At 40.5% G+C, this 18,697-nt stretch overlaps 1 protein-coding gene across 1 annotated transcript in view; it reads left to right on the top strand.

Annotated features, from left to right (window-relative positions):
• hpxa (hemopexin a) overlaps nucleotides 1-14,012 on the top strand; it is a 31,426-nt gene extending 17,414 nt beyond the window's left edge. The window contains exons 6-16 of the mRNA XM_051709385.1: nucleotides 527-678; nucleotides 10,476-10,574; nucleotides 11,169-11,197; nucleotides 11,331-11,456; nucleotides 11,643-11,800; nucleotides 11,971-12,124; nucleotides 12,301-12,513; nucleotides 12,636-12,737; nucleotides 12,916-13,040; nucleotides 13,177-13,324; nucleotides 13,414-14,012. Coding sequence (XP_051565345.1) covers nucleotides 10,510-10,574; nucleotides 11,169-11,197; nucleotides 11,331-11,456; nucleotides 11,643-11,800; nucleotides 11,971-12,124; nucleotides 12,301-12,513; nucleotides 12,636-12,737; nucleotides 12,916-13,040; nucleotides 13,177-13,324; nucleotides 13,414-13,643 — 1,350 coding nt within the window. The 5' untranslated portion in view covers nucleotides 527-678; nucleotides 10,476-10,509 and the 3' untranslated portion in view covers nucleotides 13,644-14,012. The remainder of the gene's footprint in view (nucleotides 1-526; nucleotides 679-10,475; nucleotides 10,575-11,168; nucleotides 11,198-11,330; nucleotides 11,457-11,642; nucleotides 11,801-11,970; nucleotides 12,125-12,300; nucleotides 12,514-12,635; nucleotides 12,738-12,915; nucleotides 13,041-13,176; nucleotides 13,325-13,413) is intronic.
• Nucleotides 14,013-18,697: the final 4,685 nt, after the last annotated feature.

The raw sequence follows: 18,697 nt of genomic DNA, 5'->3' as shown, positions 1-18,697 counted from the left end.
ACGATTATCTTTGATAATTGTTGATTTAAAGGATTAAAAAAAGCTAACATTGATTCTCATCAATTTTCTATTGATTTTAATAATTCATAATTATCTTTGATAATTATTAATTATTGCTAATAACCAAACCCACTCCTAAACGTAGCGCACTGCATTTACTGGAGCCCCATATGAGGTTTTAATGAGTTAGATTCAATTAATTAATTTAAATATTAATTAATAACTAAAGAAATAATTATTAATTATTTCTGATAGTAACACTGATCTAAACAACCAGTAAAGCCCTACATAAGCATGTGTTTAAAAGATGAATTGTATGTGGCACAGTTGGTATGGCTATTTAACAGCCCGTTGTTTTGTTTTTTTCTTGACTGAACATTTGCAAAGTATTTTAATCTGGTGCTCTGAACCATCCTGATCTCCACAGAAGTTATTTAAACATTTTTCACTTCTCAGCATAGTGTTAATGCAAGGTGCATTATATTTGACAATAAATGCTAATATTTGATCTTTCTTGGGACCAAAGGTCATGGATAACTCACGCACGGCGGTAACCAACAACCGGACCCGTGGGCTCACACAAAGAACGTACGTGAAACATGAGACAAAAAGGGGACAATAATGCCACGGTCCCATCAGACAGAAACCCAACCTGACAAGGTGACAGGACCGTGACAGGTGAGACTCACACAGCCACTCTGGAGATTGTTAGTTAATAACTGTTGCCTATAACTACATGAATTATGGATGGAAAATAATGAAGAGTTAATAGATTTGTTATTTAGATCAGTGGTCTTCAACAGGGGGTCTGTGACCCCTAGGAGGTCTTCAGTGGTACTGCAGGGAGTCTGCAAAATATTGTTTGATCTAAAAATGTTTTTAACAGAAATACAATGTTAAGTATAACTAAATTTGTCATTGTCCCTTCCACATTAAAATGTATTAAATTAAATACATAATGTACAATTATGACATAAGTAATGATTTTAAGGACTTTGATGTAAGCATTATAAAGTACTGTAATTACATTAATATGGTACTATATGCATGTAATTATAGGCCAGGGTTAAAATGCAATACTGAATTGTGTACAGTATGTAAGAGAGGGTCTCGACTCTGTCCACCAAGAAGTCCTTTTAAGGATTTTAAGGAGACCCAATGCCATTCAGCCCACTTATTTTATGTCTGCTGGGTGTGTCTGTGGGGTTGACAGGATGAGCAGGTATATATCTATAAATCCGGATATGAGCACACATTGATTGAGGGATACCCAAGCCACTGAAGGAGGTGCTTGGCATCGATGGTCCTATAAATGCAGCCTTTGTTTGTGGAGAGTATGACATTGTCCATGTAATCAAAGGTAAAGTGTTTATAGCTGAATATCTTAGCTAGGCTTCGTAGCTTCTAATATAGCCCACCTAATTCCATTTACAGCCGGAAGAAAGAAACCTTTTCCTCTGCTCAACTGCAATTGCAACTCACCCTGTACCCTTGTTTATCTGACGATAGGTCAGAAAATGTATGATACTGACCTCAGTACCACACCACGCAAGGTGCAGGGAGAGCTATCAGTGCCTTTTCCTAAGATCGATGCTGCTACGTGTGGTCCGGACGGCGTGAAGGTGTTTGTTCTTCCGCTATGAGACCCCCATGCTTTTTGCACTCAGCCGTATAAACCCACTTCCACACAAAGTTTCTACTGAGCTACTGGGATGTGACCAATAGGGAGAAAGAGAGAAAAAGAGTGCTACATAAAATAAATGGAAATAAAGACCTAAATTAGCCATTGCTCAGTGAAGAATTGTTTGCTGGCTTAAATAAGAGTGTCAACTTAAAGGTAATTATATTTTTAACCATCTTTTGAAATTTTTATTTTTATTTTTTTTTTATACAGATTTCCATAATTTTATCAAACAGAATGGAATGTTTTAGATTGAGATGAAACTAAATGCCACAAAACAACACAAAATTAATCAAATTTATGTTTACTTAAATGTGATATTCTGATAAAGGAAAACAAACTAATATGATTTTCATCTTTGAAATTTTGTGAGTTTAATATTTTAATCAATATATTAAGACTTAAGTGATTAGGACAGGAAAATGAGCTGCATAGCAGGAATGACCCAGTTATGTTGTTGAATGGCAAATAGTAACATTCAAAAACACTCTAAATGAAGATTTTTGATCTTCCTTTATCCTACAATATCCCTGTCACTATCAATGTACTAAACTAAAAAAAAGTACACTGAAAGTGATTTGACAAAAGAAAGTGATTTGGTGCCTCTTTTTGTTGGTACAACAAGGCGCCGCTCATTAGCTGACCACAAACTTCTGGTGGGAACGTAGCCCTGCAGGAAGGATTTTAGGTAAGCTGGAGCAGATCCAGTGACTGTTCTGTATGCCAGCATCAGAGCCCTTGAACATGATAAATGCAGCAACCGGCAGCCAGTGTAAAGAGACAAAGAGTGGTGCAACGCACTCTAACAAGACAAGTTTTGTTTGAAACATTTTAATTAGAGAAAGGAAAAACAAAGAAACCCCTGCAATATTACAGGGGTTTTAATGAACAAAATATGAAACCAACAAACCAACCATACCTATTCTCAGAAGTAACTTCATTTGTCGATTTTGTAATTACTTTAAACCAACATAAAGTAATTAACTACAGTTGTTATAGATAGGGGTGGCACGGTGGCTCAGTGGGTAGCACTGTCACAGCAAGAGGCTCCCCAGTTTGAGTCTCAGCTCACCCAGGGCATTTCTTTGTGGAGTTCTGTTGCATGTTCTCCCTGTATTCGCGTGGGTTTTCTATGAGGGCTACGGTTCCACCCACAGTCCAAAAACATGCAGGTCAAGTGAGAGTGTGAATGTGTATGTGTGTGTGTGTTAGCCCTGTGATGGACCGACCATCTGTCCAGGGTGTTTCCCTGACTTCGTTGTGAGAACAAAGCAGTACCCGTAACCCTACATAGGACAAGCGGCTATAGAAGATGGATGGATGGATGGATTTCCTAGATAGCAGAATAACCACAAGTGTAGTTAATCACAACAGCGGACATATAATTTTCCACTAAGTTTGACAACCATAAAGTGTCCAAATACATTTGGCCTCTATTGTTTTATTATTTAAACCTTAAAAACTTTTGTGAACTTTTTGTTATCTAATACAATAACAGTAATACATTTAAAGTGTTTAAAGTGTCCAAAACTTTTTGTTGGCCACTACACCTCCAAATGATTTTTTTCAAGCTTCTGTTGGCCTTGCAGAATGAAATTACAAAGACCAATATTCAAATAAAGAATTATGCAGAACATACAGCTGGAAATACGTGGTTGGTAAAACATAATGCATTATCTCAGTTACTTTGTACCATTTTTTCTGGGGTAGAGCAGTATGTATATCACAGCAGATGCAGGACTCTGTATTCTTTAGGAATCACGTACAGTATGATCACATGTCATTGTTCAAGGTCACACTTAGCAATGTGTTAACTAATTCAAGGGACTTTATTTTGTGTAGTACCAATAGCACTGGTACTACATTATTATTACAAAATGAAAAACTATGTGTTTTTTGTAAACTGCACACCTATATCTTTGAAGCAATCTTTTAGGCCTTTTGGCTAGTTTGTGGTGAGATGGGGGAGCTGGGTTTATGGATCTTTAGATTTGGCAGTGTGCCTTTACTATGAGATGCCAGTAATGTGGCCTTCATAAAAGGAGGTAGGTGTAGCCCATACGGTCAGTGACACATGTAAGACTGGATGCAGGCTGGTGACTGCTGATGCTAATCTCTATTAGCCAGATGTACATTGTGTTTTTAATATTATTACTGCAGTCGGGGGGAGATCAAGTTTGTATAGAAAAAGCAGCGTGAAGCATTTACATGTTTCCATTGATCATGGTATAAATGTTGGGGGGGGGGGAATCTACGTCCCTGACTATAACCATTTTAACTTTTACAGTATTTCTAGTTGCATGACAGTACACAGTATATTGCTGATATCTAGACAATATCTAGAAAGATTAAAAATTTTAGGTGATCTTTTTAATTTAAGGACTCCTTTGTCATTTTCATTCTTTATGCTCTAGGATGGTGTTGACACCAAACTTGGATGTGACTTTGTTTGCAGTGTATATAGCATTGAACATTATCTGGGGTTATGCACACACCACTATGTCATTCACTGCCATTAAAAAAGTGAACAACTAAAAAATAGACTTTTGTAAGCTTTTGTGTAGATACATTATATGGACAAAAGTATGTGGACACCTTTTAATTAACGGGTTTGGCTATTGCTGTAATTTCTTTGAGGGTTAATCTTAATGCTATGATATTAATAACATCCTAGAGAATTCTATGTATGCAATTTTATTCCAACAATTTGGTGAGGGCCCTTTTCTGTTCCAGCATCACAATGCCCCTGTGCACAAATCGAGGTCCATAAAGAAATTATTTACTGAGGCTGGTGTGAAAGAACCTGACTGGCCTGCACAAAGCTCAGACCTGAATCCCACTGAACACCTTTGGGATGAATTCGAACACCAACAGCAAGCCAGACCCCATCGGAAGGGTTGGGAGGGTTACTTCTGAAATGTATTCCACTACAGATTACAGAATACATGCTGTAAAATGTAATTTGTAACGTATTCCATTAGATTACTCAAGGTCAATAATGTATTCTAAATACTTTGGATTACTTTTTCAGCACTGGCAGATTTTTTCACTTGTTTTGACTATAAAAACTCTGCCAGTACAGTAAGACAAAATACACATGTTAAAAATACATTCTCTGAAAAACCTAAATATCTTATTCAGTGTTGTTTCTAAAACAAGATTAATCAAACTGATCTTGTTTTAAGGATTTTTAGATATTTTTACAGGAAAACAATACAAAAATGATTATCAAGAATACGATTTTTGCCCTAATATCAAAAGTCTTACTGGAAAAAAAGAAATTATGATCCAACGTGAATTTTCTTGATAAAAAAATATGATCGTGCCTGGTAACATGTGCATGTAAAATGGCTAGAAATAGCATTTTAGCTTAACGTAAAGCTGACAATTTACACAAGGTTTATTTCTATTTCTTCTGCTCCAAACTTACTTCAAACTTACTTCAAAATATGATGTGTTACATTAATTCTCTGTCTGCTCGTATGAATGTAACACATCATAAGAAAGTGTTCAAATGCAACATGGATTGCATAATTTATATGTATAAATGTTTTCCATCTGAAAGGACTAAATATTAAATGAAACAAATGTCAATAAAATGCAAAGTAATCTCTTCAGTAATCAAAATACTTTTTGAATGTAACTGTATTCTAATTACCAATGATTTAAATTGAAACTGTAATGGAATACAGTTACTTATATTTTATATTTTAAATACGTAATCCCGTTACATGTATTCCGTTACTCCCCAACCCTGCCCATTAGCCAACATCAAGTGGAAGCTGTTATAGATGCAAAGGGAGGGATTAATGCCCATCCCTTTGATATCAAATATTCAACAAGACTCAAGAGCATCAGTGAGGTCAGGCATTTATGTTGGGCGATAGGATTTTAGCCATTTAGTGCATGTCTCATGGCTTATGATGAAAACAACTGCACATGCAACGATATTTGCAAAAAATAAGTGCTTAATTGCTTGCACTGTCTTCCCATTTTGACAGTTCCGGATTACCTCAAAGAATCTCATTCACTGACAGACTGCAGTTTGTCAGCGTCAGCTCAGCTTGCTCAAAGCACACACAAGATGGTCTTTTGTCACCACCTGCTGGCTCAGATCTTTAATGTCACAGGGATGAATGAAAATTCACACATCTAGCTGCTTTTACACACCTGCACTGCTCTTACACGTTAGTTTGGAATGACACTGATACAAGCAGAGTGATTAAAACAGTAAAGCATCCCAGACTGATGGTCTGAGCTATGTCAGACACTGTAACATGCTCTGGCCCCCTCCCTGCTCATTGTGGTGACGAGGTTTATAGTAGATTAGTGTCACTGAATGGCTGGATGTCTGAGTGGTGTCTGAAGAATAGCATAGGCAGTAGTGGATCCTGGCATAGGCAGGCAACTTGTGCGGCAACGCTCTCTGGGATGGCACAACAGGGTACCTGCCAGGCCACTCCTGCACAGAACTCGCAAAATCGCGATGGGAGAAAAGTGCCCTGAATTGTGCCGCCCTGCCCCTGGCTTGCAAGATCACGATGAGTGAAAGGTGCCCCAAATTGTGCCACCCTGCCCTCACACAGCTTGCAAGATCACGATGGGAGAAAGGTGCCTCGACAGGCTACTCAGCCTTAAAGGCTCTATATGGTTAGGATTATGGATGTTCATAATGTATTCTTACATTATGAACAAACATAAGATTACCATGATAAATAGTAGGCCTACAGGTAGGCTACACCATGACACAAGGTCTTCTTAGTGGTCTTGCAATAATTAGTATCAACCATGTGATTGCTGGGCATATATCACAAAGTCATTGATGATTTTGCATTAATGAAAACTAGGAGGGGAGGGTTAAATTTTAAATTAGGGATTGGGTGTAATAGCACAGAGTAGCAGCAATTTGTAAGAACTCTGCCATATACTTTATTTATTGACTCTATGATTTAGTTGTGCAATTTAAATTATGTACTGTATATACTGTATAATATCATTTAATAGAATGTGCCATTTATTTATATATATATATATAAGGGGCGTTAAGGGGGAGGGGGGTTGCATGTCCGATCTCACTTAGGGCACCAAGTAAGCCAGAACCGCCACTGAGCATAGGATTTATAGGACTGGAAAGATGGCACCGGTGCGTGTGGCTTGCCGTCTGCTCTCCTCGTTGTCTTTGTTACTTTTGTCTCACTTATTCATGCATAGTCACTCATTACTTGTTAATGACCGCCAAAAATTGCTCGATATCTGCAACTCAGTTGCTAAGCTTTCCATGTTTAATCTGAGTGGACCTCGCTTTTGTTCGCAACCACCCTCAACAAACATCCCAGATTACCTGTGTTGGCGAGCCTTTGATCTTCTGCGAAGGAAGCGCCACAGGAGATGTGGTAGGCAGGGAGGTGCCGCTGTCAAGTGGAAGTCTCGCCTGGCTTTGGGACTCGTTCTCCAGCCCGGCTTGTCTCTCCAGTCGCCCAACCTGAATTGCCGACGATGCATCTTGTGGCATTCGCTGGAGATACTTCATCAGTGGATCCGACCTATATCCCCCGACTTGCCTGTTGGGCCCCCTCGGTGCATTCCCGGACACGGCGAGGAGGAATGAACCACCACTACCTTCACCTGGTAAGCCGAGTAACATCGCTCTCTAGCGAGCCATTGCCGCTCCGGATAGCACTCACCATCACGTGGCTTTTGGTAAACAAGACTTTTATATTAAATTACTTTTTTACCTCACATAGCCTGGATCTTCTCTTGGTGACGGAGACCTGGATTAAAATGGGAGATCTAAGTCCTTTTTCGGAGCTAATACCTCAGGACTGCTCGTTCTTTAATTCCCCTTGGAGACTGTTTTTAAAAATACGCTCCATTGCCACTCCTTACCTACTGCTATTTATCACAGTTTTGAAGTTCTTCTGCTCTATATCTTGTTAATCCAGTGCTGCTCATATTGGTTTAACAACCTCCACAACCAAACAAGGATATTATTATTGAATTTGCTTGGTTTTTGGGGGAAAACTGACAAAGTATGATAGCATTTTACTGTTGGGTGATTTTAACATTCACTTATGTTGTGCATCTAATCTATCAGAGACTATTCCTCCAGCAGCTCCGCCCACTCATCCAGAGACTATTCCTCCAGTGGCTCTGCCCACTTATCCGGAGACTATTCCTCCAGCGGCTCTGCCCGCTCGTCCAGAGACACTTCCTCCAGCAGTTCCATCTGACTAACCAGAGACTCCTCTTACAGCGGCTTCACCGCCTGACCCATTCCCTGTCCTGTGGCCGCCTCCCAGGCCTCCTGACCCTGTGTCGGCCCTGCGGCTGCCTCCCAGGCTTCCTGACCCCGTCTCGGCCCTGCAGCCGCCTCCCAGGCCTCCTGACCCTGTCTCGGCCCTGCGGCTGCCTCCCAGACCTCCTGACCCTGTCTCGGACCTGCGGCCACCTACCAGGACTCCTGAACCAGTCCCCACCTTGAGGTCATCTCCTTGGTCTCCTGGCCATCCGCCTGATCTGCTCTAGTCTCCTTGGTCTCCTGGGCATCTGCCTGATCTGCTCTAGTCTCCTTGGTCTCCTGGGCATCTGCCTGATCTGCTCTGGTCTCCTTGGTCTCCTGGCCATTCGCCTGATCTGCTCTGGTCTCCTTGGTCTCCTGGCCATCCGCCTGATCTGCTCTGGTCTCCTTGGTCTCCTGGCCGTCTGCCTGATCTGCTCTGGTCTCTTTGGTCCTCAATCCCACCGGCTCTGCCTCGGTCTTCTGAACCCCCAGCTCCACCTCAGCCCTCTGAACCTCTGGCTCCAGCTTGGTCCTCCAAGCCTGCAGCATCGCTCTGGCTCTCCATCCCTCCGGCTCCACCTTGGTCTCAACCCTCCCTGACTTTGCCTTGTTTCTCTGCTCCCCTTGCACATTGTGCCCCCATGAACTGCCTGTTTCCCCATTCCCCCCACACCCCATGGACAATTAGTTTTTTGTGTGGAGCGTCTGGAATCTGCTGCTTAAAGGGGGGCTCTGTCACATATTCCCTGTTTTTTGTCTAGACTTTTATTTTGAAATTCTTGCTTAGTTCCCCATTCCTGTTTCCTGTTAGTTTTGTAGTCCTTTGTAGTTTCCTTTTATGACTGGTTTTCCCCTGATTGTTTCCCCAGGTGTTCCTCATTCCTTTGTTTTCCCTTGTGTATTTAAGCCCTTGTTTTCCCTGGTTTCTGTGTCAGTCTTATAAGTCAATAAAAATTTGATTTGACTTGACCAATGGCACTCTTGGAACTCTTCTTGTCCTATCAGATTTGAGGACCAGAACTGTTGTAAAATATGAAAAAAATCATATTAACCTGTCAAAGTAATTACAGTGCATTGGTTCTAATAGATGGTTGATAATTAGGGTGATTTAGGTGTAAAATCTTTTAAATTAATTGATTCTGGTATGCATCCAGTAGTGAGAATGGAGTGTGTCTGTGTTGCCCCATTAAGACAGGATGTTGCACCAAGCCTGCATATAATAAATATAATTATAATTCTGTGTGTAATCCGTTACTGTGGCTTGGAACATATTTGGGATAAATCATCTTTACAAAGCTACTTCAAATCAATATTTGATGTGACCACAACATTTCGTCAACTCATGGACGAGGTGATGAGCTGTTTTCTAGTGAATTTGGAAGTTTATTTGAAATATAAAGTAGTCATATATATAAGTTTGATAATCAGTTTGAAATATCTCTTGGGTAGACCCACTCAAAATCTCAGCTTTAATCAGAATTAAGCACGACCCTATTTCTTACTGCATCGGCTTGCATGGATATTGTAGGTTAGGTGTTTTTATGAGTATTACAGGGTTAGTGACTCACACAGAAAGACAATGCAAAACAGTCTCTGTCAGTGATCACCATATCACACTAAACTGCAGAGGTCAGCACTCTGTATTGATTTGTTATGTTATTTGCCTGGTTACAGGGAAAGAGGTAAAGCAGCTCTTTTCACTGGATTTTCAAGCATGTTTTATTCTGATATGTACATGCTTAAACCGATGACAGAACATGCATTGACAGCACAATCTTTCTCCATTTTCATATTTCTGTTCATTAATCAAAAGCATCTCTATCCATTTATCTGAGTTGCAAGGAATGTTTAGTATCAGTAAATGGGCTAGGAGAAACAACTTAAGCATGCTTGTCAGTGCTGGTCCCTACATACACTGCTTAGTGAATTGTTAACTTGATGGTTGCATGGGTTGATGTACTGGCTTTTTTTTCCTGGCCAATTATGCAAACACATATGACATAATTTACAAATAAGAGATATCTCTCAACAAATTTAGGAGTTTTAAGGAATTAAATGCATGTGAAAAGTATATAATGTGTTTACATTAAGTATATTCATATATACTACGTAGGTGTGAACTAATAAATGTATGACCTGTCATACCAATGACTGTTGACCTGCAAGGGGGTCTCTCAGAATCTGCTAATTCATGCCACGTCTTATTACCTCGTGATGCATGGATGTATCTTTGCATCGCTCAACTGATTGTACCCCCAATACTCTATCACAAAGTCCTTGAATAAAACATATGCACTTTGATCAGCTTGTGGATGGGGGAGCCAGGGGAGGGGTGCAAACGTGCATTTGTACGTGTGTTGGTAAAGGTAGGTATGTTTAACTTCGCTCTATACAAACGGTGGGTGTACGTGTGACACTGGATTGTGCCAACTGCTGCGTGCCTGCGAGACAGTCCTCTCCTCGGTGGAGGGTATAAATTGTGGGGGACATCAGCTTGTGCTTCACTTTCTCCAGCTGAGCTCTGTCTCACCAGAGGACCCTGCTGACCATGAGGCTGCTCGTTCAAACTCTCACTCTGTGCCTGGCTCTCTCACTGAGCTTTGCTGTTGCAACGTGAGTATATACACACCTGTAAACACATTGTCTGTCCGACATTTATATAAACAAAATACTAAATACAATATTGTGCACAGAATCATGTGTCTCACTTTAACATACAAACTATAACATGAAGTTACTCTATGTGTTAATAAACATTTACAAATATTTTCAGGTATATTTTCCATGGGCTATTTTAAATGATCACAGTTAGAATTTCCAGTGGCTGAAACTCTCCCAGGTCTTTTATTTTGCTTAATGCAAACAGGTTTGGCTGTTTTAGGTTACCTTTACTCAGTGTGTCTGCAGTAATGAGGACCAACCTACAGTTTAATAGTATAACACATTTGCATCTCAGACTCAGACGTTCTTTAACATTTAATTTTAGCTAAAAATGAGTTATTAAATTGTTTGATTTGTGATGCTACATTATTTTATTTTCTGATCAATAAATTACACAAAATGCTTAATCTCTAATGGTCTAATATCGGAAATGTGATAATGCAGTATTCCACAGTATTTTCAGATTTGGAACATGAAGAACATTACATGTTTATTGTGAAACAGTCTTTAATTGTAATGTCCTCTTCTTGCTTTCTGTGTGCTCAGGCATCATCAGGAAGGCCATGCTCAAAAAGGTGAGTCTTGTGAGTGGGTAGATGGGATTAACTAGAGGAAAATTCAAATTTTCCCTATGTGAGCAGTAAATGAAAGCAATACATTTGCACATCCTGATTTTACTAAGAGACATCTAATTGTTTCTTGTTTCAGAAAAACCTCATGATGATAAAGGACATAGCCATGAATCGCATCATGGAGCTCAGCTTGACCGCTGTGAAGGAATGGAGTTTGATGCAGTCGCTGTGAATGAGGAGGGAGTTCCTTATTTCTTTAAGGGTGAGAGTGCTGGCAAAAACAAATCAAATACTTTCCAAATCTTGTCTGAGAGAGCGAGAAAAACAAAAACAAAAAACCCTGAACTTACTTCAGAGTGAATTAGATTAATTTTGATGTTGTGGTTCTTTTTCACATATTTAGTGGTTCTTTAACTGATTGACCTTTTCCTTGGACTGTTGACCAAAGGTGACCACCTATTCAAGGGTTTCCATGGCAAGGCTGAGCTGTCTAATGCAACCTTCCCTGAGCTGGATGACCACCATCACTTGGGACATGTGGACGCTGCATTCCGAATGCACTCTGAGGATAGTCCAGACCACCACGACCACCAGTTCTTCTTCTTGGTACACTTAACCTTCCCTTAAGTGCAATTTAATTTAGGTCTTGATACATTCGAGAGTCCAAATATACATTGATGAGCTTTATCATTGAGTCTATGAGCTTGATCATTGAGTCTAACACAGACATGTAAACAGTCCACCAATTAATTTTTTCTTCTTTAACACCATGAAAGGACAACAAGGTCTTCAGCTACTACAAGCACAAGTTGGAGAAGGGCTATCCCAAAGATATCTCTGAAGTTTTCCCTGGAATCCCTAACCACTTGGATGCTGCAGTGGAGTGTCCCAAGCCAGAGTGTCCCGATGACACAATAATCTTTTTTAAAGGTATTATAAAGGTCATTACATATGAGCATTAGGTCTGTAGAGGTTTTTAAAATATTAGAATAGTTTTCAAAGAAAGTATTAAGGATGTTGAGAATTGTGTTTAAATTCCTCTATAATCCATGCTTCACCTTGGCATTCTTTTCTACTTTCTCAAAAATTGTCTTTACCACCCAAAGATAATGATATCTACCACTTCAATATGAAGACCAAGAAGGTTGATGAAAAGGAATTCAAAGGCATGCCCAACTGCACAGGAGCCTTCCGTTACATGGAACATTATTACTGCTTCCATGGACTTCAGTTCTCCAAGTTTGACCCCATGACAGGAGAAGTCCATGGAAAATACCCCAAGGAGACTCGTGATTACTTCATGAGATGCTCACATTTTGGTAAGTGTATTAACAAACAAGAAAGTGTTGTGAAGTTACAAGGCTGAAGAATGAACTGTAGCATCCAAAGAAAAAAAGAAAAGAAAATATAAGCCATATAAGACTTTTAGTGTTTCCCTTAGGAAAAAAGAATGTTGATGACCACACTGAAAGAGAACAGTGCAGCCGTGTGCACTTGGATGCTATTACTTCTGATGATGATGGCAATGTATATGCCTTTAGAGGTGAATTTTTTATTTTGTCTTAGTATATTTACAGTATATGCCAATAAAAGCATGGAAGTCACTTCATGGAATTTCATTTCAACTGATTTGAGGGAGTTGTTTTACATATTTGGTACAGACACAACCTTGAATTAAAGATTACAGCCATCTATAAACATTCCTTCTTTCTCTTCCCCAGGGCACCACTTCCTCAGCATAACTGGCGATAAGTTTCATTCAGGCACAATTGAGAGTGCTTTTAAAGAATTGCACAGTGAAGTGGATGCAGTCTTTTCTTATGAAGGGCATCTCTACATGATCAAGGTTCATTTGAGCAGCAGTTTATTTTTTTACTCAGTCTTTACCAGGCCATGTTAAATTAGGTGTCTCTTAAACTTTTGTAGACATTGACATTGCATTTGCATCAGTTATCTTCTCATATATTCTTTATCATGTGCAGGATGGTAATGTGTTTGTGTACAAAGTTGGAGAGCCACACACACTCTTGGAGGGCTACCCCAAACCCCTAAAGGAAGTGCTGGGAATTGACGGTCACGTAGATGCTGCCTTTGTGTGCGCAGACAAACACATGGTTCACGTCATCAAAGGTATTCCCATTTGCATGCTTGTTCTGTGACATTCAAAGTATTGTTTATAATCTTCTTAACAGTGACAGAAAGCTCACTTTCTTCTAAAGGTCAAACAATCTATGATGTTGACTTGAAAGCCACCCCACATGTCCCTGTGAAGGAAGGAACCATAACTCTATTCAAAAGGATTGATACTGCAATGTGCGGACCCAAAGGTGTGACGGTTATTATCGGTAACCATTACTACAATTTTGAAAGTCCCATGATGATTATTGCAGCCAGAGCCCTACCTAAACAGCACAGGGTGTCCCAGGGGCTGTTTGGCTGTGACCACTAGAGGGTGGCATACAGAGAAAGAGAAAAGGAACTTCTGTGCCAACAGCCTAGAATGTGCATGCTGCATGGGAATCTCTCTGCAGCTTAAAATAGACACACAAATTAAACAAGTAATTTTACAACCAGAACCAGATCCACTTTTTTTGACACTGTGGTATCAAAATGTTTTTCCTACCTCTAAGATTCTCCTAAAATGTAGCAAGCCCTTAATGTGAACATATACAAGCTACCCTGGCTGTTACTGCCATTGGATTGTGTGCTGTCTCACGTACAGTATGTCTATTACCACCAAGCCTGTTATGTTTTATTTAGAGTTCCATTGAAGCATAAGTCTTGATGATTTCACCTATGTCTACGTACTTTGTGGTTAATAAATAATCATATAATTAAAATGCGTCTGTTCATTACTTTCCTATAAGGTACTGTACACATTTGAGTTTGGCTTATAATAGATCTGATTACCGACTGCTGCCCAGCAGCTGGGCAGATGCAGCCAAGGTCTATTATACCTAGAGAAAACTATTCATAAGCATTCCCATTCATCTTAATGGCAGTTGCTCAGCTGGTGCATGACCCCCAGGAAGTACTCAAGAGACTTGCGGTCATCTTTTTTTATAGGCACTCAGTTTTGGACTCAATTTACTTTAAGCCATTCACCCAAGCCATAAATAGCCTACTATGTAAACATGTAACTAAATACTCTGGAACTGCAGAAAAGTGATGTCCTGACACTGCTGATTGGCTGATGGCACAACAAGAATATGAACAGTACTAAGCCCCCTTGCAACTATTTTGGAAGTGCATGCAGGGGGTCAACATTTGGCTTGTTTGCATGGTCCATTGTGTAAAATGTCAAATGTCATGCTTTTTAGAGCCACTGTCACACGTCATTGGTAAAACATTCACTGTAATATAATGAAATATTTGTTATTTGCCAATATTTGCTTGAAAAAAAAAAAAAAAAAGGCAGAATACACAAGTACTTTTGAATGGCCATCAACATTAAAAGATGCTTTTTGCCTGCAGAATGGTGTAGTTACGGCCAGAAAACTTCTATATAGGGGAGCCTACAAGCTTAGACTAACATAAAGCTGATTTTAATAAAGCTGATTCTGACAATAAAGCTGATTCTGAAATAGCATAACGCTGCAGTCCCATAGACATTCTATGGGCGGTACACTTGCGATGAGACGAGAGGTCTTTTTTTTTATGGATGTCTATGGAGGAGATGCTTCATTACACTGAATAAACTGCTTTTGTGAGGAAACAGCTCATCATTTAATGAAAAAAAAAAAAGCACATACAGGCAACATAAAAGTAATCCACAAAACTCCAGTGGTTAAATCCATACCTTCAGAAGTGATATGATATATGTGGGTGAGAAATAGAACAATATTTAAGTCCATTTTTGCTAGAAATTCTTCTCTGTGCCCAGTATGCATGAAGAATGTGAATCACAAAAAACACAAGAATAATATGAAAGTTAAAGTGGAGATTGACTGAGCAGGGAGGATCATTTATAGTAAAAATTGACTCAAATATTGATCTGTTTCTCACCCACATCTATCAAATTTCTTCTGAAGACATGGATTTAACCACTGGAGTCATATGGATTACTTTTGTGGGGACCTATGTGATTTTTGGAGCTTCAAAATGTTGGCATCTACAGATCTGAGATATTCCTCTAAAAATTTTCATGTGTGTTCTGCTGAACAAAGAAAGTCATACACATCTAAGTAAATGAGTAAATGATGAGAGAATTTTCATTTCATTTTAAGCTCAGTCGACAGCATTTGTGGCATAATGCTGTCATTACCACAAAAATGCATTTCTACTTGTCCCTCCTTTTCTTTAACATAAGCAAAAATGTGGGTTTTACTAAGCCATTTACAATGGAAATAAATGGGACCAAACCATAAAGATTAAAATACTTACTTTTCAGAATCAGAATCAGCTTTATTGCCAAGTATGCTTACACATACAAGGAATTTGTATTGGTGACAGGAACTTCCAGTGTACAATAATACAAAAACAATACAAAAACAGCAGCAAGACATCAGAATCAGAATCAGAATGAGCCTTATTGCCAAGTATGCTTACACATACAAGGAATTTGTCTTGGTGACAGGAGCTTCCAGTGTACAACCATACAAAAACAATACAAAAACAGCAGCAAGACAATAATAAAAAAATAAAAACGAATTATACACATACGTACAGACACTTGTTTTTTTTTTTTTTTTTTTTTTTTCCAGAGGAATGAAATTGCAGAAGAGGTTGGATGTGTTGGATAAATATAAGAAAGACTAAACTGTGTATTGCACATAGTTATTGCTCAATGGGCCAATTTAACTGTTCATGAGATGGATAGCCTGAGGGAAAAAACTGTTCCTGTGCCTGACGGTTCTGGTGCTCAGAGCTCTGAAGCGTCGGCCAGAAGGCAACAGTTCAGAAAGGTAGTGGGCAGGGTGAGTGGGGTCCAGAGTGATTTTTCCAGCCTTTTTTCCTCACTCTGGAAGTGTATAGTTCTTGAAGGGGGGGCAGGGGGCAACCAGTAATCCTCTCAGCAGTCCGAACTGTCCTTTGTAGTCTTCTGAAGTCTGATTTTGTAGCTGAACCAAACCAGGCAGTTATTGAAGTACAGAGGACAGACTCAGTGGCTGCTGAGAAGAACTGTATCAGCAGCGCCTGTGGCATGTTGAATTTCCTCAGCTGACAAAGGAAGTACAACCTCTGCTGGGCCTTTTTCACAATGGAGTTAATGTGGGTCTCCCACTTCAGGTCCGGTGAGATGGTAGTGCCCAGGAACCTGAATGACTCGACTGCTGCCACAGTACTGTTTAGAATGGTGAGGGGGGTCAGTGTTGGGGTGTTCCTCCTAAAGTCCACAATCATCTCCACCGTTTTGAGCGTGTTCAGCTCAAGGTAGTTTTGACTGCACCAGACAGCCAGCTGTTTAACCTCCCTTCTGTATGCAGACTCGTCGTCATCTCGGATGAGGCCAATGACAGTGGTGTCATCTACAAACTTCAGGAGCTTGACAGAGGGGTCCTTGGCGATGCAGTCATTGGTGTAGAGGGAGAAGAGTAGTGGGGAGAGCACACATCCCTGGGGGGCACCAGTGCTGATTGTACAGGTGCTGGAAGTGAGTTTCCCCTGTCTCACAAGCTGCTGCCTGTCTGTCAGAAAGCTGGTAATCCACTGACATATAGACAAGGGAAGAGAGAGTTGGTGTCATTTAGTCCAGAGAATAGCTGGGATGATGCTGTTGAAAGCCAAACTGAAGTCCACAAAAAGGATCCTTGCATATGTCCCTGGTTTGTCCAGATGTTGCAGGATAAGATGCAATCCCATGTTGACTGCATCATCCACAGACCTGTTTGCTCGATAAGCAAATTGAAGGGGATCTAGAAAGGGTCCAGTGATGTTCTTCAGGTGGGCCAACACCAGTCTCTCAAATGATTTCATGACCACAGACGTCAGGGCGACAGGTCTGTAGACATTAAGTCCTGTGATTTTTGGTTTCTTTGGGATGGGGATGTTAGTGGAACGTTTGAAGCAGCATGGGACTTCACAAAGCTCCAGTGATCTATTGAAGATCTGTGTGAAGATGGGAGCCAGCTGGTTAGCACAGGATCTAAGACATGCAGGTGAAACACAATCTGGGCCCTGTGCTTTCCTTATCCTTTGCTATCGAAAGACACGGCTCACATCATCTTCACAGATCTTAAGTACAGGTTGAGTAGCAGGAGGGGGGAGGAGGGGGTTGCAGGAGGTGTTGGTGTTTGTGTGAAGTGAAGGTCAGAGTGGGTGTTGGGTGTGAGATTGGGCCTTTCAAATCTACAGTAGAACACATTCAGGTCGTCAGCCAGTTGTTGGTCCACCACAGGGTTGGGGGCAGGAGTCCTGTAATTCGTAAGTTGTTTCATGCCACTCCACACTGATGCAGGGTCGTTAGCTGAAAACTTGTTTTTCAGCTTCTCAGAGTATCTCCTTTTAGCCATTCTGATTTCCCTGTTCAGTGTGTTCCTGGCCTGATTGTACAAGACTTTATCCCCACCCCTGTAAGCATCCACTTTGGCTTGACGAAGCTGCCTGAGCTCTGCTGCTGTAAACTGTAAATAAGTCCTTGTAGGAATGCACATATCCTCACAGAAACTGATATATGATGTAACAGTATCTGTGAGCTTGTCCAGGTCTGTGGCTGCAGCCTCAAAAACAGTCCAATTTGTGCAATCGAAGCAGGCTTGTAGTTCCCACTCTGCTTCATTGGTCCATCTCTTTACAGTCCTTACTACTGGCTTGGTTGATTTTAATTTCTGCCTATAGGTTGGAAGAAGATGAACCAGACAGTGATCAGAGAGTCCCAAAGCTGCTCTAGGGACAGAGCGATATGCATCCTTTATTGTTGTGTAGCAATGATCCAGTATGTTCCTGTCTCTGGTGGGGCATGTGATGTGCTGTTTGTATTTGGGCAGTTCACATGTGAGATTTGCTATGTTAAAATCCCCAAGAATAATAATAACTGAGTCTGGGTATTGTTGTTCTGTGTCTGTGATTTGATCTGCCAGCTGTTGCAGCGCTGTGTTCAAACACGCATTTGGCGCGATATACACATTCACCAGAATAAATGAGGAAAACTCCTGCGGCGAGTAGAAAGGCTTACAGTTAATAAAGAGTGCTTCCAAATTAGGACAGCACATCCTCTTTAATGTTGTTACATCTGTACACCAACTTTCATTGATGTAAAAGCATGTTCCACCAACTCTCATTTTCCCCGTTAACTCCGCAGTGCGATGCGATCCGCTCTGAACAGCTGATCCGCTGAAGCCCAGCAGATGTAACGCGCTGTCTGGAATGGCTTCAGCCAGGTTTCTGTGAAGCACAAGGCAGCAGAGGTTGAAAAGTCCTTGTTTGTGCGGGTGAAGAGATGTAGTTCGTCCGTTTTGTTAGGAAGAGAGTGGATATGTGCTAAGTGAATACTCGGCAGTGCTGTTCGAAATCCACTCCGATGGAGTTTGACCAGCGCACCGGCTCGTCTTCCTCGCCCGCGTC

Source organism: Myxocyprinus asiaticus, chromosome 10, assembly GCF_019703515.2.
Source record: "Myxocyprinus asiaticus isolate MX2 ecotype Aquarium Trade chromosome 10, UBuf_Myxa_2, whole genome shotgun sequence".
NCBI classification, from domain to species: Eukaryota; Metazoa; Chordata; class Actinopteri; order Cypriniformes; family Catostomidae; genus Myxocyprinus; species Myxocyprinus asiaticus.
Note: the sequence above shows the minus strand (reverse complement) of the source record. Positions and strands in the feature narration are given on the sequence as shown.